Genomic DNA, 24,464 nt, shown 5'->3' on the forward strand with positions numbered 1-24,464 from the left:
ATGTATTTTACCGTGAACGCACATAATTCCGATCACTTAACTAAAGTAACCGATTTTTAGAAGATTGAACTAAAAATCATAGTTGATCAGTTTGTTTCGATTATGAGCTTTCTCATTGACCATGATTATTGAATCGGAATTGGAATAACATGTCTTCACGGTAAATTGGTAGTTGGATCAATGTCGTGTTTTCCGACCAATTTATAAACCTTTGTTATATAGTATAACAAAGGTAAAAAGCCTTGCCTGAATTCTTTCACGTATAGGTTCACACTTCCAGAGTCGAATCTGGCGTTAACTTACTTTAACAAAACCACAATTATGATCAATGATACAATTTAAATGGAACCACTGTACCGACCTTCGCCGTTTTTCTGTCTACTCAACAGTTGGCACAAGGGAGTAACAGTTATTTCATGTGCCGTCTACTACTAAAAGAATTTAATTTTCTTGAAATTCTGCACTTTTGAGAAACATAATCTGCCCCAAAAGTAAGTACTGCTAGACGTTTGTGTTTCCAAGGTTCCTATACGACGATTCGTCCTTTCTTCTAATAAGGCCTATACATAAATCATGGAAATTCTCATTCATTTCTCGGAACCTTTCAGGTATTCGAGAGCAACAAAACCAATTTACATCCTACCGCATGCAATGTATTTGTATAATTATATACGTAGGCATATTGAAAAAGTATATTTTCTTTTATTCATGTGATCTGCTGAATAATTTTTATGAGGTACTTTATTTTGACTCGCGTGAAAAATGCATTTCGCTCCGCTAAACAGATACAATTCGTTTAAATCAAAGGTTTGGGGTTGAAATGTAGGTACTGTCACTGTATGAAAACCAACGGTTAATAATCAGTTAATTTAGTTTTCGTTAAGAATCAACGAATGAATTTGAAATCGATTCTATCGTGCGTGACTAGTGCGTTTCCTTCCTATCCTAGGGCTAGGGGAAGACCCTATTTGTTGTTGAATGAATTGCTTGTTGAGTTCGATATGTTGTTTGGGGTGTGCTTTTCTCTGACGTCTTCCCTGTGGATTCGCTCAAAATTTGATCGGAAAACAAAGTGTGAGGATTCCCGTATCCTTTTGTTCTGAAGAACTCTTACCTTTTCTGTGGTTGATTTTTTTTTTGCTGTGGCTGGTTCCCTTGATGGGAATGAGAACTAGGTAATGCGATTTCAATTGTTTTGGAAATATATCATGGGAAGCTCGTTCCTGTCGTGGCTTTGTTTTACTTCCACCGCTCCACAGGTGCTTTGACGGTTTCCTTACTAACGATGTCGATGCCTCTCCTATTCCCTCCACTCACTGTTTATTGTCATCGAATTACCCCGAGTCGAGTGTCATATCTTGTTCGTCAGATTGTACCATCTGGAAGTGTTTAACATTTATTGTTTCTTTGCGCAATTTTAACACCCCCTTTTTACCCCGTGAAGGTGGCAATGCCTGGACAGCGCGTCAGTCCGACTTCGAACAGCAGCTTCTGATTGACCTGGGGACGGTACGCAACGTGACTCGCATTGCCCTGCAGGGCCGTCCGCACAGCAACGAGTACGTCACCGAGTTCAGTATCAGCTACGGTTTCAACGGGCTGGACTATATCGACTACAAAGAACCCGGCGGGAACACCAAGGTAAAACACATCCGCTCCCGGTGTCGGACAAAGCGCCGTACGACAACAATGAGCAATGGGTGTCTCGTTGGGGACTGTTTAACAATGAAATGAACCTTCCCGGGGGGAGAATCGTAAATAGCGCACAGTTGAGGAGTTGCTTTCTTTCACGTGTCTCGACTTCTTTCAAATCTCATGCACATCATTGTAAAAAGTCTTCTATGGGTTCTGGTAATTCTGTCTTCCTCTCTGCTCGGATTTGCATAACAAAGTTTCTAATCCGCTAGCTTCTTGCCACATCACAGTCTAGCCTGGTATGGTGTCGGTTTAATACGAATGGTTTTTTCTGCTTTACTAAATATATTTTATGGTTTGAGTTTTATTCTAGTTATAGTTTGGTATTTTTGCTCTAAAAAAGTTTTAAAAACATGAATCGGTGTGATACTAATACAATACAATTTCTATTTTCTCCACTGGAACTCGCATTGCAACCGGAAAACAAAAACCCAAAAAAACCAACATCGATACACAAATCGATCATGCGATGACATTTGATCTCACCACCACTTCTAACCTCCTCATCCTCCATCAATTCACCACCAACCCAAATGCAAATGCAAATTGCCACTAATAACCAAAAAACGCGCAATCGAAACCCCACCATGTAACGGTAATACACGGTAATGGGACACAACACACACACACACACGGTGCGGTGCATGCTATTATCACGTATAGCTCGTTCGGCCTGGACACCGGTCGAGAATACCTATTTCCACTTCCTCACCGTGGACCTGGGTGAGCGGAAGATGGTGCGTAAGATCGCGACCGCCGGTCGCGCCACAACGAACGAGTGCGTCACCGAGTACATTGTGCAGTACTCGGACGACGGTGAGATGTGGCGGTCGTTCACCGAGAGCAGCGGCGAGGAGCAGGTAAATTTCTGTGTGTTGCAGCTAAGGATCAGTTTATAAACTGTGTAACGTTCGTTTAGTATCTCCCGATGGAACATGAGTATGAGTTTGGTTTTGTTTCGCGGAGAATTGTATTATTATATATGTTTTGTTCTATTTATTGGGCTATGTGACTAATTTGTAAGCTAGATTTCCTAGAATAGAACAGTTTTTAAAAGATGCAGTATTTTGATAGATTTATGTGATATATTTAGACATGTACAGCGATTTTAGCTAGCCTCTGTTTTTAATATATAATTTATACACATGGAATATAGATGATCAATAATAACCGAGAAAAAGAAAAAGAATGAAGTCAGCATATCATTGCCAATTTGGTTAATTATGCACATGTATAAAACCAGTTTCACGAATTTGTGGCATTTTGTTTTCAGTGTAGATCTCAATCTTTATTGGAATCTATTTTGTACATTTACATTTACATCTCAGAGCTGAGAATACTTAAATGCTACTTAAAGATAATATAAAAATACGGACTAAGAGAATTGGTTTAGATATTGATCCTGTCAGGTTCAGTTGCCAATCCAACCTATTCAAATCCTCAGATCTATTCTGTTAAACTACTCGTAGATTTCAAACATATACTCGACTTCAATTAAAATATCTCTGGCATTTTAGAGATCCCTATCTTTTCCAGCAATTTTTTTCGACAATCATCAAATTCTTGACAAACCCAAATCATGTGATCTGGATTTTGCAAGCCTCGACTATCAAATGATGATAAACTTTACTACTCACTGCCATAGATGCTTGTATTCCGTTCTGTCCCTTTCGGTGAATTGCTTTTTAACCCTTCAGAGAAATGGTCCATACCCATATGCTGAGCAAGATAAATGAACTTTCGGAGAGCTCCTAGGTTTCACATTAAATGTAACAGTGAACACTGGCTATTCCACCAACTGCACATTAGCGGGACAACAAGTTGAGCAGGGAAGTTATTAATCGCTACCTTCGGTATATCATTGGTACCTGGCATAACTAGATTTCTAACGATAAATTCCGTTCCGCCGGAAATTCGAGAACATAGGTGGACACACCTTAAAAAGAGGAGTAAATTAAATCTACAGAGCAGTACTTCACTGGAATCCGCTAAGGGAACGAAGAAGAGGCAGACCAAAGTGACGCGGCTTAGCCAGTAATATCCGGGCTGTTGATGGATGAGAACCAGTTCTGGCGACAGGTGAAAGCCATGGCGGATAACCGTTAGTAATGGCTCTTCTGTGTAAGCTTCTCGGCAAGCTACCACCGTGACTTAAACTCAACAGGATGCGGAACACTCTGACTCTGACAACAGTTCTGCACCAATGGTACACTGCACTCGAAATTATACTAGGAACGAAGCCGGTGATTAAAGAAACGGAACGCTTACTTCAACGCTTATTCCTCAGGAGAATCATAATGGCGAATTGAAACAACTTCCGGCTCTATCCTTAAAGAATGCTCTAAGTCGGCTGTTGAATGCAACCGTTTTCTGGAGTTTTCCAGTAAATCTCGACGGACCGCTGTTAGCCTATCGATACAGTAAAGTTCGTCCTCGAATTTGTATTGAAACGAAACATGGTCAACTCTGCCACGGCCATGGCCATGGTTGGAAATAGAGTAAAGGCGGAAGAGATCAGTCAATCGCCATAAATATACAACCCGGTTGGATTGTGTTCCACATTTGTCCCTGTGGTGTGGAGACTAATGTGGGTTACACCAAGCTGTAAAAGAATACTTCTCGCTAGAGAACCTCGGCATGGTCAAATCAGAGAAGACGTGCGTGGTTGTCGGTTGAAGTTGACTGGACACTATCAATGCTTCAGTCGTTGACCCGTCCAGTCTGTTGTGACGACAGGATCATTCCCGTTACCTACTCAAACAAACCGGAAAAAGTGCGGATCATATGAAATGCAACATCCGTCATCAATAGCGCGTCGCTGATCTAAACCAAGACCTGCTACACTTTGGTCACAAACGAGCCTGAAGTAGTCGACAGATAGAAACAGTTCTTTGATGGAGATGCCAATGGCGATATAACAGGAAGAGACGGAACGGAAGTTCACCCAGAAGTGCCTACAAACGATAACTGCGATCTGGCTCCCGATCTTGAAGAGTTCCGGTCAGCTGAAGAATAATAGAGCCACCGGAAAGGCACCGACTCTTGGCAGATCTCTACAAAAATGTCAAAGAACCACTTCACTGGATTATTTCAAGGATTTGGGAGGCGGAGAAACTACTGGCAGAGAAATTTCGAGAGTACAACTCATCATATTTTTGAGCATTTCAAGGCAGCATACGATACAGTCAAGTGCGAACAGCTATGGCTGATAATGCACGAGAATGGTCTTCCGGACAAACTGACGCGGTTGATCAAAACTAACCTGGAACGAATCATGTGCTACGTGAGTGCTTCGGGGGCGCTACTTCGTCAAAAGTAGCCAACTACTAGCTTTCGCAGACAACCTCGGCATCAGTACTAGAAACTTTGCGACGGGAGAGGCAATTTACGTCGGTTTAAAAACGGAGGCTAGAAGGAATGGGTTACAAATCAATTCGTCGAAAACCAAGTAAATGATAGGAAGAGGCTCCAGAGAAAATTCAAACATTCAAACTGGAAGTCGAACCCCCTTTTCCTTGCACAAGACGCTTCGATCAAAGAACATAAGAACATAATGTCCATGTCCCACTCATTATTAGTTTTGGTACTTTTGGTTCTGGTACCTACTTAAAGGTTGATTCTTTTTAAAACAACTGAAACTAATTAGAACGCAGTTAAACACAGCCTTTTAGTTATAATTTAACTCTTATTGGCTGTTATTTTCGATATGGTGCCATCCATGGATGTTTAGTCCGCAAAATTTTGACAATTTCACACCCCTGGTAACTTTGCTTACAAAAGACATACTTACACTTCGCCGTATTTGAACGAACGGTGTTACGGACTATTTTTGACGGAGTACAAACGGTAGCGGAGAGTGGCGTACGCCTAGGTGTATGAACCACAAGCTGCAGGCACTACTAAATAGGAGAGATTCCCATCGTACAACTGGCGAAAGGTGCGAGCATGCCGAACGACCGCGCAGTGAAATCCGTCCTCTGTAAGAACCTGGGGCTTCTGAACATGGTTTTCCTGCCTTTTCCATCGCGGTCTAGGTTTCACCTAGATTTCTCAGAATATGTTCTTGCATTTGCATAGAAAATTTTTGTCCTAACATGCTTGCCTTGGTTATGTTATAAAATATTAAAATGAGCAATGTCCAAGAAAACCAAATAATTTCTCTTGGAGTTTTCTGGAAAAACGGGTGCTCCAGTTTTTTAATTTCTGTTTTTATTATCCACAAACTAGGCCCGTGAAATTCTGATACTTTTCAGTCTAAAAAAGAGACTAAAGATCGGCTAAATTAAATGCTTGTGAGCGCAAATAAAGATTCCTTCTCTAAGTATTGTAGAAGAAATAGCATGCATTGCGTAGAGTAAAAGAAGCACAGACAATCTGACGAGACACTTGACTTAACCCATTCCATCGGCAATGCACAAAAGGGCGAAAAGCGGAACTTTTTTCCTAGTGTCTTTCAGTGTGGCTTTCATTTTATCATTTATGGTCTTAAGCATTTTTGTTTCTATGAATATCCCTCTTAATCTAAAACTGTCAAAAGTTAGTCATTGCTTATTATAATGAAAATAAAAAAATAACTTTTTTATGTTAGGAAATATAGACATAGTTTCTTTGGCAAAGTTATAAATATTGTGAAAACTGCTGAAAAATTAAAATTTCTATCTTTATTGAGTGCTGAACTACTAGGCATATTCTTTGAGATTTCTTTAAAAGTTAGTTTTTTATTCTTAGCTTTTTTTAGTTGCATTTTACAAGAATACAATGTTCTAGGCAATTATCGAAACTCTCAAAATACATGTTTTTGCAGAAGACCGCAAACCTCTTGGACCCTTACTTGCTGAGTTATCGCATATTCAAGCTTTAAATTTTCAAAGTTTCACGAGCCCATGGGGTAAAATGGGGCAAGCGGATTTATGAAATCAGTGCTTCATATTAAAGCTTAAGTTGTGTACTATAAACTTGTATGGGTTCCGGTTGTCCCCAACCACCCAAATGAAAGTACGGTAAGCATACGTTTTATGTGTTTCGCGTTCGCCAAAGGCTCGATACACGTCCATGTTTTTGTGTTCTTAGATAGACACATGGTTTCTTCAGCAAAGTTATGGAAAATATAAAGGCAAACAACTTTGCTAAAGAAATGACATTTCTATCTCTATCGAGTGCAGAGTTATAGAGCATTTTCCTTGGAAATTATTTAATAATAAGTTTTTCATACTTAGCGTATGTTGGTTGCATTTTACAGGAATGTACGGTTCTAGGCGATTATTAAAGGACTCAAAATACACGTTTTTGCAGAAGATTGCAAATCTCTAGGACCTTTCCTTACGAAATTATCGCTTTTGGTTCGTGAAGTTAAAGAAAAATAAAGCTTAAATAAGCAATAACTTTGTAAGGAAAGGTCCTAGAGATTTGCAATCTTTTGCAAAAACATGTGTTTTGAGTCTTTCAATAATCGCTTAGAACCATATACTCTTGTAAAATGCAGCCAACATACGCTAACTATGAAAAACTTATTTTTAAAGAATTTCCAAAGAAAATGCTCTTTTGCTCTCCCGCATAAATGAAAACAGTTGTGATAATGGTCATAATAATACCGCTATTATAATCCTTATAATCCACCATACAATCAACGGTTACAGTACTTCCCAAAAACAAAAATTTCGAGGCGTATACCATTTACATTATGGTTCAAGCATTATCATTATGTTCATCATATCCTACGCTTCAAAAATATGTATGGAAAATCACTCGTTTTCGTATGGTGAACATCCTTAATGACCCATTGTTTTTATGGTTACTTGTTGAATAACTATAACTAATATAGTTGATATCATACCAGGCAACAGTTTTAGTACGGTGCGGCACCATTTCACAAATGGTTCTAGATTGGAAGATAGATGGTAAGGTCTATGGTTAGAGTATTGTTCCATTTGATGCGTGCTGCACTCGATAGAGATAGAAATGTCATTTCCCTAGCAAAGTTTTTTGCCTTTATAGTTTCTATAACTTTGCCGAAGAAACCATGTGTCTATCTACGAACACAAAAAAATGGACGTGTATCGAGCCTTTAGCGAACGCGAAGTACATAAAACGTATGCTTACCGTACTCTCATTTGAGTGGTTAGGGACAAGCGGAACCCATACAACTTTATAGTACTCGACTTAAGCTTTAAGATAAGGTGCTGATTTCATAAATCCGCTTGCCCTATTTTACCCCATGGGCTCGTGAAACTATGGAAATATAAAGCTTGAATATGCGATAACTCTGCAAGTAAGGGTTCAAGAGATTTGTCTTCTGCAAAACGTGTATTTTGAGAGCTTCGATAGTTGCCTAGAACATTGTATTCTTGTAAAATGCAACTAAGAAAAGCTAAGTATGAAAAACTAATTGTTAAGGAAGTTTTAAAGAATATGCCCTCTAGTTCAGCACTCGATAAAGAAAGAAATTTTATTTCTTCAGCAAAGTTGCTTGTTTTTACAATATTTATAACTTTGCCGAAGAAACTATGTCTATATTTTTTAACACAAAAAAGTTATTTTTTTATTTTTATTATAGTTAGCGATGACTAACTTTTGACAGTTTTAGATTAAGGGGGATTCTTACGAACAAAAGTGCTGAAGACCAATGAAAGCACGAACAAAAGTGCTGAATCGTAAAATGAAAGCAAAAGACACCAGGAAAAAAGTTCCACTTTTAGCCCTTTTGGACAACTGTACACCGCAGTGCTGGCGTGTTGCTTTGAGTATTCAATGTAGAACCGTATTAAAAAAAAAAACTTGTAAAAACTCTACAAATATAAGTTACTCCGCAACATGCATAACAGAGGGTGCTAGTGTACAAGCAAAATGTGTAGGACGATGGTTTTTAATGTATTTTCTTCTATGTCATGTCAGTTCGTCAGTGATAGAAGCAACCTGGTGTCACCAATACTCTCTTACATGTGATTTGACAGTACCCCCATACCCATACTGATGGGCCCTTCGATTGTACGCACCAAACAACAATGGGCGCTCCAGTGAATTTCTATGGAGCGATTTCTCGCCCAGTGCTTTTGACGTTTAGATTTCAGCCACAAGAAAATGGTGATGTGCATGGAAGTCGGGCACAAGTTTCATAAGGGTGGCATTTATTTTAAATAGATTATTATCCTTCTAGAAGCACACGAATAAACGCTTACAGGAACGCAGATGAGGAAACCGTTATCTGGTTGGAGGTCAGTTGGAGGCAAATTTTTCTATGCCAGTTTAACGATACCGTCCACGTTCTGAAAAATATGTTTGCTAAAATTAAAATTACTATTTTGCAGACGCTCGTGAGCTTTGCGTCTAGGGAAATTATTTTATTTCAATTCCGGGCTTGAACAGAAAGCATCTAAATTAATCTAAAATAATTCAAAGAATGAGATGGGGTATAAAGAAAATTGTCGTACAGGTTTCACTTGAAGGGTCTCAGAGTTCTATGAAATTTTGTAGACGAGCATGGTCGTGTCATCTATTTTTGCAGAAAAATTTAAGGGAAATTTTTCGATTTTCGAACTCGTAAGTGCCACCGGTGACTTAGACCACTGATTAAAATGCGCCCAAAACACTTCGTTGTGAACAACATTCGGTCAACTACGTGCATTCACTTGAAGCTACGCTGCCGAAAGAGGATTGGCCGAACCAGAGGCTCGAGGACCGTAGGAATACTATTAACAGTGTCACCGGACGGAATGGAAGGATGGTGTTATCTGTTCGGTGTACGAGAAAGGTGACGAGCTGGACCGTAGGAGCTTATCGTGTGATTACCGTTCTCAATCTCGACTACAAAGCATAGTCCCAAATCAATTTTTTATTGGCTCAATTTCTATCACCAATTGTGAACAGATTTGTGGTAATTTATTAGGCCGGCTTCATTGACAGAGTTCAACTACGGGCCAAATATTTTCAGTGCGGTAGATCCTCCAAAAAGGCCGTATTCGTTGACTTCAAGGCTGCGTATTATACCATCGGCCGAAATGGCTAAGGAAAATTATTGACGAGAACGACTTCCGCAGGAAGCTAACTAAACTGTTTAAAGCCATAGTGCTGTGTTCGGATTTCGGGTGAAACGTCAAGTTCATATGAATCCCACAGAGGATTTCGTCAAGGTGATCGTCTGCTATGCCGATAACATGAATATTATCTGCGGAACATTTTCCAGATATTTTTCATAGATTGCTGAACAAACTTGTTCTCATCTACTTTATATAAAATATTTTCATCAACGATGTTTCAAGAGTAAATTTTGGAAATAAAGCAGCAAATTTCTATTGAAGTTTACTGGGAAAGTAAACTCTATTAGAAAGTGACTTCTCCTATAGATATTGCTTTCATTCATAAGCCCGTAAACTATTCCCGTGACAACATTTTAAAGAATTCTGGGAAAAGAGTCCCAGTTTAAATCTGTACGATGATTTTTCAAAATTCCTAGCTTTATAAACATAAAAAAAACATATATTGACTTGAGTCAATGTTAGAATAGTTTAGCCAACGTCTAAAAAAATTGAAACTTGTCAGGTAACACATTGATTTCTCCAAACAAGGAATTTTATTATTTTAGATTGTTGTAATATTTAGAGTTAGTTAATAATTTAGATTTCTAGAGTAGACTATAAATGCGGGGTAGATAGAATGCAGTGCCTGCATGGAAATAATTAACAACAGATAATAACTTACTAATCAGCATGTTTGAATGTTTGATAATAATGATTGTTAACCTAGTAGTCTAGTTGAAACCGTAAACTAATTTCCCAATTGTGCGCAAAATTGAGATGTGAAATCGATTATTATTATTAGGTGGTTCATTGTGTTTTATTGCCTCCAGCGGGGAACCTCCTCCAACCAGCCTTGATAATACTGTTAACTAACCAATCTCTTTCCACTATTTTTGAAGCTGTTCAAAGGCAACAAGGATGGCGACTCCGTACGCCACAACTCGTTCGAAGTGCCAATCATCGCGCAGTGGATTCGTATCAACCCGACACGCTGGCAGAATCGCATTTCGCTGCGCGTCGAACTGTACGGATGTCACTACGGTAAGTTCCTCATGAAGTCTCGCTTTAGCCAGGTTAACGGTAATGTTCTTTTTAATTTGCTAGAGTCCGAAAACGTTTACCTCAACGGAACCGGTTTGATACGGTACGATCTGCTGCGGGATCCGATAGCGGCTACCCGGGAGACGATTCGGTTTCGGTTCAAAACTGCCCAGGCCAACGGGATTCTACTGTACTCACGAGGAACGCAAGGGGATTACTTTGCTCTGCAGATCAAAAACAATCGGATGGTGTTGAATCTGGACCTGGGGTCACGCATTATGACGTCGCTGTCGGTGGGCAGCTTGTTGGACGATAACATTTGGCATGATGTGGTGATATCGCGGAATCGACGGGATATTATGTTCAGCGTGGATCGGGTGATCGTTGAGAAGAAGATTAAGGGCGAGTTTGATAAGCTGAATTTGAATCGCGCGGTGAGTTAGAAAGTCTATGTTTTAGGTTTAAAATTGATTTAAACGTACTTTGATTTTTAGCTTTACATCGGTGGTGTGCCCAATCTGCAAGAGGGACAAATTGTGCAGCAAAATTACACCGGCTGTATCGAGAATCTGTACATCAACGCGACGAACTTTTTCCGCGAGATGAGGGAAGCCTACTACGAAGGCGATCATCTGCGGTACACGAAGGTGCACGTAACGTACAACTGTCCGGAGCCGCCGATCAGTCCGGTTACGTTCCTGACGCGGGGGTCGCACGCCCGGCTGAAGGGTTACTACAGTGTGAAGCAGCTGAATGTTAGCTTTTCGTTCCGAACGTACGAGGAGAAGGGCATGATGTTGCATCATGACTTCCTGCAAGGTTCGGTTAAGGTTTTCCTGCAGGATGGTAAGGTGAAGGTTGCGCTGAAGACGGTGAATGACGAGAGTGTGCTGCCGACAATTTTGGACGATTATGATGAGCAGTTTAACGATGGAAACTGGCACTCGTTGATGTTGGCCATCAAGAAGAACAGTCTGGTGCTGAGCATAGACGAGCGACCGATGGAGACGATTAAGTAAGTTGAAAATTTCATTGACCCATATTTTAGGTTAGGAGTTACGGGTGTTAGGAAAGTAGTCAAGTTCAGTCGAATTGTTTGGCCCTTTTCGAAGTGAAAATTCTTAAATAAACTTTCGTCAACTGCAGGGTCGGCTTGGTTGATGACTCAGGAAATGGTGGCAGGTAACTTGCAAAGCCCTCCCCCCTTTTGTAAACCAGAGTTTTTTTTTCTTACTACAAACGTGTGAGCGTGTAGGCTAATAAAATCCAAATGTTCCGCTTGAATTTAATACCAAAAAAACAAAAGAGTGATGTGTTCGCAAATCTAATTCATTTTCTCCAACGCTTTTTGTTTGCAATAACTACGACAAGTTCCACTAAACACTGTATTCTGTACCCCGCAGGTTGTTGGACATTCGCACGGGTGAGCTGTACTACATTGGAGGAGGCAAAACTAAGGACGGATTTGTGGGTTGCATGCGGACCATCATTATTGATGGAAATATTCGGCCGCCGGCCGACTGGAAGGAGGAAGAATACTGCTGCAAGGGGGAAATGTTGTTCGACGCCTGCCACATGACCGATCGATGCAATCCGAATCCATGCAAGCACAACGGAGTTTGCCGGCAGAATTCGATGGAATTCTCGTGTGACTGTGCCGGGACCGGGTACGCTGGGGCCGTGTGTCATACTTCGTTGAATCCCCTCTCCTGTCAGGCATATAAAAACGTGAATGTTGTACAGTCGAGGACAACCATCAACATCGACGTGGACGGTAGTGGACCGTTGGCACCGTTCCCGGTCACCTGTGAGTTTTATACCGATGGTCGTGTGATTACGGTGTTGAGTCACAGCTCGGAGCACACCACCCGGGTGGATGGTTTTTCGGAACCTGGTTCGTTCGAGCAAAACATCATTTATGAGGCGGATTTGCCACAAATCGAGGCTTTGCTGAACCGATCGCAATCTTGCTGGCAACGGCTGAACTACGCTTGCCGGTCTTCTAGGTTGTTCAACTCGCCCTCGGAAGCGGAGAATTTTAGGCCTTATTCGTGGTGGGTTTCTCGCCACAATCAACCGATGGATTACTGGGCCGGTTCGCTGCCGGGATCGAGAAAGTGCGAATGTGGTATTATCGGAAACTGTGTGGATCCTACCAAGTGGTGTAATTGTGATTCGAATAGTTTAGAGTGGCAGGAGGATGGTGGCGATATCCGGGAAATGATGTATCTTCCCGTGAAGGCTTTGAGGTTTGGAGATACTGGAACACCGTTGGATGAGAAGCTGGGACGTTACACGCTTGGACCGTTGAAGTGTGAGGGTGATAATCTGTTCAACAATGTTGTGACTTTCAGAATTAAGGATGCCACCATTAATTTGCCGCCGTTTGATATGGGTCATTCGGGAGATATCTACTTTGAGTTTAAGACCACCATCGAAGATGCTGTTATTTTGCATGCTAGAGGACCAACCGATTTTATTCGGTTGAATATTGTCGGAGGAACCAAATTGTTGTTTGAATATCAAGCAGGAACGGGAACGCAGAAAGTTTACGTCGAGACGAGTTATCGGTTGAGTGATAACCGATGGCATTCGGTTAGTGTTGAACGAAACCGGAAAGAGGCTCGACTAGTAGTGGATGGATCTATTAGGGCGGAAGTCAGGGAACCTCCAGGTCCGGTTCGAGCTTTGTATTTGACCTCAGAGCTGGTAGTGGGAGCTAACATTGACTATCGGGATGGATTTGTAGGATGCATTCGAGCCTTCCTGTTGAACGGTATTCACATCGACCTAAAGTCCTATGCAGAACGCAAACTGTACGGAGTTTCACCTGGATGCGTTGGCCGATGTGAGTCCAGTCCCTGTCTAAACAACGGAACCTGTACGGAACGGTATGATAACTTTTTGTGCGACTGTCGTTGGAGTGCTTTCAAGGGTCCCATCTGTGCTGACGGTAAATCCTTCATTCTAAATAAATTTTTAACGGAAATAAACATTTAATTTTTCCTCTGCAGAAATCGGTGTCAACATGAAGGCCAGCTCGATGATTAAGTACGACTTCCAGGGCGCTTTCCGTTCAACCTTACATGAAAAAATCCGCGTAGGATTTACGACCACAATCCCGAAGGGATTCCTCTTGGGCTTCTATTCCAATCAGTCGAAGGAATATCTCACAATTATGGTTTCGAATTCGGGTCATCTGCGAGTAGTGTTCGATTTCGGTTTCGAGCGACAGGAGTTGATTTATCCGACGAAAAACTTCGGCTTGGGACAGTACCATGACGTACGGTTTTCACGGAAGAACGGTGGAGCAACCGCCGTTCTGGAAATCGATAACTACGAACCGCAGGAGTATCACTTCGACATCAAGGATTCGGCGGATGCCCAGTTCAACAACATTGAGTTTATGTATATCGGAAAGAATGAATCTATGAAAGACGGATTCGTCGGTTGTATTTCCCGGGTTGAATTTGATGACATTTACCCGCTGAAGTTCCTGTTCCAGGAAAATCCACCGCCAAATGTCAAATCCCTAGGAAGTAGGTGTTAACTTCTTGAAGAGAAAAACATGATTCTATTCTTCGTTTGTTTCAGCTCCATTAACGGAAGATTTCTGCGGTGTTGAACCGGTAACTCATCCCCCGATCGAAATTGAAACCCGACCTCCTCCGAACGTAGACGAAGACCGTCTACGGGACGCCTACGGTCCGGACGCTGCTATTTTAGGAAGTAAGTACCCTTAAAATCCCAAATATTGAATATCCAGTACGTCAACCATTCCCCATTTTCAGGCGTCCTCGCAGTGCTGCTACTCCTGCTGATCATAATGGCCATCCTGATCGGTCGCTACATGAACCGCCACAAGGGTGAATACCTAACGCAGGAGGACAAGGGCGCCGAGGCGGCCCTCGATCCGGACGAAGCGGTAGTGCAATCGGCAACCGGTCATCAGGTGACCAAGCGAAAAGAATGGTTTATTTAATGTCTAAGATGGCCGCCGGTGCCGTCCGCGAGGCGAAGGACACTGCGTCCTCGACCACCAAAGGCAGCCAGGGCTGATACGACGCCAGCGACAACGACGATGACAGCGATGACGACCGAGACGAACAGGACTAAAGTGCGGACAAGATTCTCCACAGCAGCTGTAAATAATGTGTTCAACAAAGCGCGTTCATTTTCTGTTTTGCAGTCCGAGTAACAAGCAGTCTTTAGTTGATTTGACCCCTCTTTTTCTCCGCATAATCTGATCTTTATCCTCGTAATATTAAGATGCGTACAGCATCATCAGGAACGTAACGGAACAGTCTTTCACATCACTGACGGAGGCGTGGTGACGATTTTAGAGCGCGAAGAAAAAAAGCATTTAGAAGGCAGTATTTTGTCAGCCATTTTCTTAGTGGAGAGAATCATTCGAAGCGAAAGCTGCTGTAATTGCATTTGCTTTAAACTAACGAAAACGAAATTTAGTTGGATTGTTTTTTTTTCTCAATTGAAAAAAGAGATAGATTTTTTATTGACTTTACCCGTCCATTATCGTACTTTTAGTTACTTTTACGATCATACGTTTTTTTTACTCTAGTTTAGTTCGTAAGCTTAGTTCATCGGTTTTGTCAGGTGACAGAAAACATTCAACCAATCGGTTTACAAAATGACGCAAACGAAACAGAAAAGGTTAAACTATTTCACTAATTCTAGAGCTCGTTTTTTCTCCATAGAATCTCTTCCTCTTGGTGATCTCTGAAACCGGAGGTTATCTGATAGAACTACAACATAGTGCAGAAATATTGTGAATATCTAGGTATTGTTTAGCAAGAGAAAAACAAAATACAACAAGCGATAAAAGTCGAGTTTACAACTGAAAGAAAGCTAAAATTTGTATATAGTTTTTGAGATACACGAAATAAGGTAACAGAATTCCACAGCTTTGTTATCAATATAGAAAGAATTTCCTAACATGTTTACCAAAATGCTTGTGAGCTATGAGCGCATTCGCTAAATTCGAAGGTATTCAAATCTTGAGAATATAACGTAAAACAAACTACTACTCTAATCGTCCCTAACAGCCGTAGTTCTAGACTCCTCGACAACTGCCTCATCGGCCTCACTCGGACACATCTAGAGCTCTTCGATCGCTCTTCTTCAACGTCCAAGCCATAAGCTACGACCAGGAGAATTAGCATCTTACAGAGTTGCAGGGTATGTTACCTCAGCTGGCTGCGTAATCCCTAGAAGGCCCTATTTGCAGCCGCAATCCGTTGTTTTACTTTACGGATAAGATCATTGCTGCATGTTACTAATTTTATTTTGAGAGCAGGTACGACAGTTAACCCGTTTTCTGTTTACTGCTACCCCGTAACAAAGTGACAGTTATTAACAGTTTCCCATAACACCCGCCAGTGTCAAAAATGTCGCGACGATCGTTTTTACGTGCCGTTCAAAATTGACGCACCTTCGATTTCCAAAGGAAATGTTAATTTTGTTACGTTAAATGTGAACGCAAAAAGCTGTCTGGACAACGATTTGAAAAGTGCGTGTTGATTATTTCAGCATCGTTTCAAGTTTTCGGTAATACTGTTTGAATTCTTGGTGGGTTGTTTGATTGATTTGTTTACAAGATAAAAAGCGGTATTTATTACAAGATTGTCACTCTTGTGTACGAGTTGTCTGCTGTAAAGTATTTAAATATTGCGTGTTTCATTGAAAGTTATCCGCTGCGCAATTCAAAATGAAATGCTCTTTCATGATTGCTGGATCGATTTTGTCGTTAACAGAACAAGTTAAGCAAAATTCAAGAGTAAATCCAAGCAATAGAGATCGTTGCAGTTGTACAAAAACACTCTGTTACATGACAGAACCAAATAGAGCATGTTATTATGACAGAAGAACCAGTTATGCTGCTATTGTCATTACCACGGATACGTTTTGATACTTGACATAATGTTGTCAGTTCGTAAAATACTCTATTGAAATAATAAACCAATTCAGATCTTATATGCACAAGGGATTTTTTGCCAAAACAAATGATAATAAACTCTTTCTACGATATTTACGCCGCTTTCAAACATCTGTCGTGAACTATGAACCAGCAGTTTTAGGTACGTTTGATTAGTATGGAAACTGTCACATTGTTACCGGGTTGGTTTACTGTGATGTCGATAACTTTATTTTTTGAAAAAATGTGAACGCTCTTTCGTCCCAACAGGTCCAAGATTCTTTACTACGTCCAGACTTATTCTAATTTGATATCTGTGCTCGGGAAGTACGCCAGAAAGGGTGATAAAGTCCTCTGATTCTAACAAAATTTCTTAGGACCGCTATAAACCTAGACCAATTTGATGTCTTGAAAGTGAACAGTTATAAAAATCCTATCTTTCGCCCGATTGTAGTCATATACTGAAAGAAATTATTCTAAACTCATTTAAATGCCTTATACGAAAAAGGACTTGACGGAAAATGCATGTGACGTGATGTAGCAATTTTCGAAGTGAGGAAGAATTAGCGACTGTCTGATCCGAAAATAAGTTTCCGGCGTTTATTATGTGGCTTTTAACTGTCATAATTTTAACTGGTTCGTATGTTAGTTGAAAGGCAATTATATTTCAATAAATGGTGTATAAATAAATAAATGGTGCTATATATTAACTATTAGCATGGAAATTCACAAAAGTGAACCAATGGTAAATGATAACCCAAATTATTTATTTATTTTTTCCGTTCAACCATAACTTGGTAATAAATATTCTATGTTTTGGGTAAGATCCTTAAACCAGTTAACATTCGTTTCAAGCCAGTTACCTAAAGTTGACTAGAGCTACAAGTCACTCAAAAATTTTCAAAATGCGATTTGAAATATATTGAATATTTAAGAGCATTTATTACAATACAGTAAATTTTAAATTTGTATGACAAACATTTGCAAAATGTCAAGCTTTGTCAAATTGAACCTGCATTTGCAGTCCTATGTGAACCCCTCGTTCGTGCCCGTGGGCAGAGACCTTCATACTTTTTACTTTACGGATCACATCATTTGTTAGAGATTACTAACATACCAAGGTAGATAAATTCTGCGATCACTTTTAAAGTAGTTCCATCTATAGCCACCACAGTTTCGACACTACCACACTCTCCACCAGTCTACCATATACTTAGTTTTGGCAGAGTTTATGATAAGCCCTATTCTCGTAGCTTCCTCCTTAAGATGCGTATACGCCACTCCCACAGCTCTACGATCAAAACCGATTACCTATATCGATGTCGTCCGCGCACCCTAGAAGCACATAAGATTTCGTGATGGCCCGCTGCGTCAAACTACTCAATGGAAGTGGCGGCAGTACTAGTTCGTTATACTCCTTGCGCTGTAGTACTGAACTTATCGTAATAGCACTTCCACTGCTCGTTCAGGTTCTTTGGCACTTGATCAGTTTTCCTAGAGTACTCTGCAGTGGGTACTTCCACTGGCAACAGCCGAATGTTCAGTCGTATCTTCCTCGTTGGTTTCAGTTGAATACGTTGGACAACCGGGTGTGAGTCCCCGGCCAGAATGACGGCACAACTGCGACATCTAAAAAGTGCCTATTATCAACCAGAACGTGGTCTATCTGACAGCAGGCATTTTCATTAGGGTGTTTCCAGGTATACTTTCAAATGTTTCGTCGTGAAAAATAGGTAATCGATAGCCATTCCTCTGGTTGCAACGAAGTTGGTAAGCAGGTTATTGTCATTTGTAGTAGAATGGAGGCTTTCTCTACCACTAACGGGTCGAAAAAATTTCGCGTCCAACCTGTGCATTTGTATTCCCGAAGACTATCTCTCCATATGCCCGAAGACTACTCTCCATATGCCTCATAAAAAAAGAGAATCTCATAAAACTGTGATACTTGAATCTCGTACCTATTCCTGACATTTCAAGTACCGAGTTTCAAATAATCGTTGGTTCGTTGGCATTTTTCGTTCGCCTGGCTTCAAACCGATTATTCCGTTGTGGACCATTTTCTAAATTATTCGTGCTAGATATGACGTCTTGGGTATAGCTGGCGAGACATAGCGACTCATAAATCAGCCATCAGTTCCGGATCAGTTGTTGTAGTACGCTCTTCGCGCTGGTCTGTATCATAGGCTGCTTTGAAATTCACGGAAATGTGTTGCGTGGACATGGACGTGGTACTCGGTCCTGGGCTACTCGTCGCCAATTCGTTGCGCGTCTCGACACACGCAAGTCGGCTTCAATCTGGTCGAGCCATCTAGCACGTTGAGCCCCTCTATTCCTGGTGCCGGAGGGGTTCTTGAAGAGAACGGATTTCACTACACAGTCATCCGGCATCCTTGCGACGTGTCCGGCCCACCGTAGTCTCCCAACTTTCGCCTGTTGTACGATGGGAATCTCTCCGAGCAGTGCCTGTAGCTCGTGATTAATACGCCTCCGTCACTCTCCGCTTTCCGTCTGTACTCCGCCAAAAATAGTCCAACACCTTTCGTTCAAAAACGGCAAGTGCACGTATGTCTTCCGTAAGTAAACTTACTGTCTCAAGTCCGTAGAGGACTACCGGTCTGATTAGCGTTTTGTAAATCGTCAGCTTTGTGCGGCGGCGTATGCTCCTTGATCGAAACGTCTTGCGAAGGGAAAAGTAGGCTCGATTTACAGCTTGAATGCGTCGTTGGATCTCCTTACTCGTATTATTGTCGGCGTTGACCAGAGATCCCAAACATACGAACTCATCAACCACTTCCAGTTCATCACCGTCAATAGTCACTATCCGTGGGAGGCAAACGTTACTTTCTTGGGAGCCTCTTCCTACCATATATTTGGTTTTCGACGCATTAATTTGTAGCCCTATCCTCCGTTTTTAGTCTGGCGTAGATTGCCTCCGTCGTCCCACGGTTTCTAGTAATGATGTCAAGGTCGTCTGCAAAGGCTAGGAGTTGGCTACTCTTGCTGAAGATCGTTCCTCTCGTTTCGATGCCCGCTCGCCGGATCACACCTTCAATAGCGACATTGAATAACATACAGGTCAGTCCATCCCCTTGCCGTAACCCTCTGCGCGATTCGAAAGGGCTTGAGAGTGTCCCCGAAACACGCACGTAGCACATCACTCGTTCCAGAGTAGCTTTGATCAGCCGCATCAGTTTGTCCGGAAAACCGTACTCGTGCATTATCTGCCATAGCTGTTCGCGTTCAACGGTATCATATTCTGCTCTGAAATCCACGAAAATATGATGCGTGGGCACGTTGTACTCTCGACATTTCTGAAGGATTTGTCGGAGAGTTGATCCGTAGTAGCACGAGCCCCCATAAAACCCGCCTGATATTGCCCTACGAATTCTCTTGCTATTGGGGATAGACGACGCAACAAAATCTGGGAGAGCACCTTGTATGCGGCGTTGACCAGCGTAATGCCGCGGTAGTAACAGCAGTCTAGCCGGTCGCCCTTTTTGTAGATGGGACAGACTACGCCTTCCATCCACTCCTCCGGTAGTTTCTCTTCTTCCCAAATCCTTGAAATCAGCCAGTGAAGTGCCGTTACCAGCGGTTCTTGGCCATTTGTGTAGAGTTCTGCCGGAAGTCGGTCCTTTCCGGCGGCTCTATTATTCTTCAGCAGATCGATTTCTCGTCGGATGTCCTCGAGATCGGGAGCCGGTACGCTATTGTCGTTTGTAGGTACTCCGAGGTTAACTTCCATTTCGTCTCCTGCTGCTATATCGCCGTTGAGGTGTTCATCGAAGAACTGCTTCCACCTGTCGACCACCTCGCGCTCGTTTGTGATTAGATCCCCTCCCTCGTCCCTACACATGTCAGGATTTGGTGTGTGGGCCTTGCGAGTTTGGTTCACCTTCTCGTAAAACTTGCGGGTATCATTAGCCCGGAATAGTTGTTCAAGCTCCTGATGATCTCTGTCCTCCTTCTGGCGCTTTTTTCTTCTCAGGATCGTGGTCAACTCATTCCTTGCTCGTCGATACTTGGCCAAATTCTCTCTCGTGGATATTCTCAGATAGTTTTCCCAAGCTCTTTTTTTCCTCTCTATCGCTTCTTGACATTCCCCGTCAAACCAATCATTTCGTGCACTCGAGGTTTCCACACCCAGCACCGCGGTTGCGGCCTCGTTCACGCCGTGCGTATCCTACTCCATCCGTTTTCGAGGTTCGAAGCATCTAGCTCCGCAGAGGAAGGCAGAGCTTCATCCAGTACGCGCGCGTAGTTTTCGGCAGTTCGTGTTGTCTAGTTGCCGAATGTTTAGCAGAGGAGGGCGACTTTGTCGTGAGGTATAAACCGTTGATAGTGAGCGCGCATGTACTGCTACTAAGTAGTGGTCCGAGTCAATATCCGCACTCCGTAGGGAACGTACGTTGGTGATGTTCTAGAAAAACCGGCCCACGATGAAAATATGGTCGATTTGGTTAGAAGTTCGTTGGTCAGGTGATCTCCAGGTGGCCTTGTGGATATCTTTGTGAGGAAAGAAGGTGCTTTTGATCACCAAGCCTCGGGAAGCCGCAAAATTGATGCAGCGCTGGCCGTTGTCGTTCGTGTCGGTGTGCAGGCTATGGGGCCCGATCACCGGTCTATACATTGCTTCCCTGCCGATTTGGGCGTTCATATCCCCGATGACGATTTTGATGTCCCGTGGTGAGCAGCTGTCGTACGTTGCCTCCAGCTGCGCATAGAAACCTTCCTTCTCGTCGTCGGGTCTACCTTCGTGTGGGCAACGCACGTTTATGATGGTGTAGTTGAAGAAACGGCCTTTTATCCTCAACACGCACATCCTCTCGATCGCTTTCCAATCCATTACGCGATCCTGCATTTCGCCCAACACTACGAAGCCCGTTCCCAGCTCGTTGGTCGCTCCACCACTCTGGAAAAATCGGGCTCTGCCGCCACGGATCCTCCACACCTTCTCGCCCTTGCGACAGATCTCCTGCCAAACTTTCGGGGTTCTAGCTGATCGAGCAGCACCCTGTCGCCGCCAACGAAATTTAGCGATCTGCAGTTCCAGGTACCAAGTCTCCTTTCCGTGTCCTTATTTCGTCGCCTTGGTCCATGCCGAATATTCCGAGAAGATATTTCTTGACTCTTGTTGTTTTTTTTGGTTTAGATAGGCAGCCGTACTAGGGCTTACGCTACCGAGTCTCGTGATGGGGCTGCCATCTTGCAGTGTCGAGACACTGTGCCTCCTCCCCTGTTGGTATACGACCTTAGTTTCCACCAGTTTGTTCGTATTCCAGCTGGTACCACGTGGAGGTAGGGGTAGGAGTTGCTAGATAAGAGGCTAGGGACCATAATGGGATCTGTTTTACGCGTTATCCAACCATTTACCAACCGCCAAGTTTCGGTATGTAGCCTTTACAAAATTGGTTCATCACCTCATAAAATTTAAAATGAAATTTAAATTGCTGTCCTAGTTCTTCACGATTTTTATCGATTTTTATGGCGCTTTTTACTCCTCAGGATCGTGATCCAATGCAGAGCCGTAACGTGATATTGTGGCGCCCTTGGCGGAAACCCAATTTGGCGATAGCATAGTCGTGTAAACCCTGCTGCCCTGCTGATTTACTCATGTATGAGGAAATCGGAGACTGGCATATCTAGTTCCTTCAATAATCTAAGATTTAACGTATGTATTAGAAAAATGGACTAATTTCACATGGCGATGAAAATGAGAAATTCAATAGATAAATCAATTACCCAAATTTTACTTAAATACTGTAAAAACGCTTCGACGCTCTACCAAGTGACTTTAAAACAGTTCACCGGAACCATCGTTAGGGCCGATCAAAAGATAGACGTCGGCATATTATTCAACTCTTCCGTGGTCTAGGTAATCAGCTCCTGCTCCGTTTTGGCAACAAAATTATTGGAGTAAATGCTCCGTTTTAGATTCACCCAAAAATTTTCTATTAGTCGCAGTTAAGGGACGTTGGGAGAGTTGGTGATCGACGATACGTTTATCTTCAGCCACCTCTAGTGATGATGACTAGTGGTATGATATACCAAGGCCAGGTCCGGACATCCTTTGCGCGATACTGCCGGCAACTTCCGAGGGATACTTCGTACTGTATGTTCGTATCTACCGAAAACCTAGAACGAAAGAACATCGGCTTGAACATTCTCTTTTTGCTGATCGTCAGCCACAGAAGGATGTTACTGGGGAACTTGGCACGGAAGATATACTTGAAGTCATCGCTTAACTTCTTGGTGGGGGACATAAAGTACTCGGTTCTCTGCCAGTCTTTGCTTTCCAGTGTCAAGTAGTTTTGGTCACCCATCATGACCACGACATCGTGCTTCGCTGGAAAGATGTTTTTCACCTTCAGCCGTTCTATGGGCGATTACCTGCTACTCAGACATAGACAGCCTCGACGAAATGTCCGTTTTGGCCAAGTAATTCTTCAAAGTTTAGCCGGTTGCTCTAACTTCCCCGCCCAATGCGCGGAACGATAAGACTACCTTGCTCTCGGGCTTCATCTTCATTTTCTGTGGCATGTTACGGTCCCGCAACACTGTCGGGCGTCCGGAACCAAGCGTCCGTTTAGTGCTTTCGGCTTTCTCACCGATTAGGATTTACTCAGCGGTTACGAAGTGCTTCACCATGTCCAGCTTCTTCGCTACGAGGTGGAGCTGGCAATACGACCAAAGCATCGAGCACAGTTGTTAGACTGTTTTCGTTATGGCTGTTGCATGCAAATCAACTGATAACGTGGCACGAAAAAACGCTGAAATCAGCTCAGTTTTTAATGGAACCCAGTCTGGCCAACCGCACGCTACGGTGCTAATCAAATGCTGACATTCTTCACCAAACCAGTTATTACGTCACTCGGAGTTTCTTCACCGGGTCTCTCAGAGCAGAGCGTATCCTGGTGGCGATCCGTCTTCGAGTTAGCTCTCGGGTTCCCTGTGAGGTGTACACCTGGTGAAAAACATTAAAATATCTTGTAATATCAGTTGTCTGAAATTCGTGGTCCTATCCTCACCTCACCTAAATTTGTTTAGGTGAGAGCACAATTTGCGCTTCTGAGAGTCACCTGGGTGTACACATCAAATGGAGGCTGTAATGTGCGGTGAGGGTGATTGTGAGAATAGTGCCTCTTGCTTCAAGTGGAAGTACAGTGCTTTAATATTGAAAATAACTTTTGGGGCTTCAAATATTGTCTTTGAACCTACTATTTGAAAATGGTTTAGTTTTGTCTGGAGATTCAAAACTTTCCCCTCACATTCATCGTGTAGTGCCTGCTGTATTAAGTCAAATAATGTGCTGCACATTCCAACTCTTAGGATGGATAATTATCAGCAAAACAATATGACGGCGACGGATCGAGCCCAGACTATTGAGTTTCTTCAGTAAGCTATCTGCTATCCATAAAACAGGCGAGAGAGTTCCCCCTTGTGGAGATCCACAAATGCTTTGCTTTCAAATATTTGCTTGCCGTAACTATGGACAAAACAATCGGTTACTAAGCATATGTTCTAACAGACGTTATCAAAAGCGCCTTCAGGATCCAAAAAAGTTCCTAAACAAGATTCCTTTCGTGAAAAAGCAATCTAATTTTCATTCTTATTATGTAATAAAGTGGTAATTAAAAGAAGTCTTATCTTTATTATAGTTTATTACTTCACTGCTTGTTCAGTATTCAACAGAAATAACTTAAATTACACAACTGGTGGGAACTGTCGAAAAGGACTTTCCGCTGGAAAAGCCTCAATTTTGATCACTTGTTGTTCTTGATTAA

At 42.3% G+C, this 24,464-nt stretch overlaps 1 protein-coding gene across 1 annotated transcript in view; it reads left to right on the plus strand.

Moving 5' to 3' along the window:
- LOC128734522 (neurexin-4) overlaps positions 1-15,654 on the plus strand; it is a 45,150-nt gene extending 29,496 nt beyond the window's left edge. Inside the window, exons 3-10 of the mRNA XM_053828765.1 lie at positions 1,445-1,641; positions 10,607-10,748; positions 10,812-11,182; positions 11,243-11,763; positions 12,152-13,701; positions 13,763-14,287; positions 14,343-14,477; positions 14,540-15,654. Coding sequence (XP_053684740.1) covers positions 1,445-1,641; positions 10,607-10,748; positions 10,812-11,182; positions 11,243-11,763; positions 12,152-13,701; positions 13,763-14,287; positions 14,343-14,477; positions 14,540-14,730 — 3,632 coding nt within the window. The 3' untranslated portion in view covers positions 14,731-15,654. The remainder of the gene's footprint in view (positions 1-1,444; positions 1,642-10,606; positions 10,749-10,811; positions 11,183-11,242; positions 11,764-12,151; positions 13,702-13,762; positions 14,288-14,342; positions 14,478-14,539) is intronic.
- Positions 15,655-24,464: the final 8,810 nt, after the last annotated feature.

The sequence above is a fragment of the Sabethes cyaneus genome, chromosome 2 (genome assembly GCF_943734655.1).
Source record: "Sabethes cyaneus chromosome 2, idSabCyanKW18_F2, whole genome shotgun sequence".
Classification (NCBI taxonomy): Eukaryota; Metazoa; Arthropoda; class Insecta; order Diptera; family Culicidae; genus Sabethes; species Sabethes cyaneus.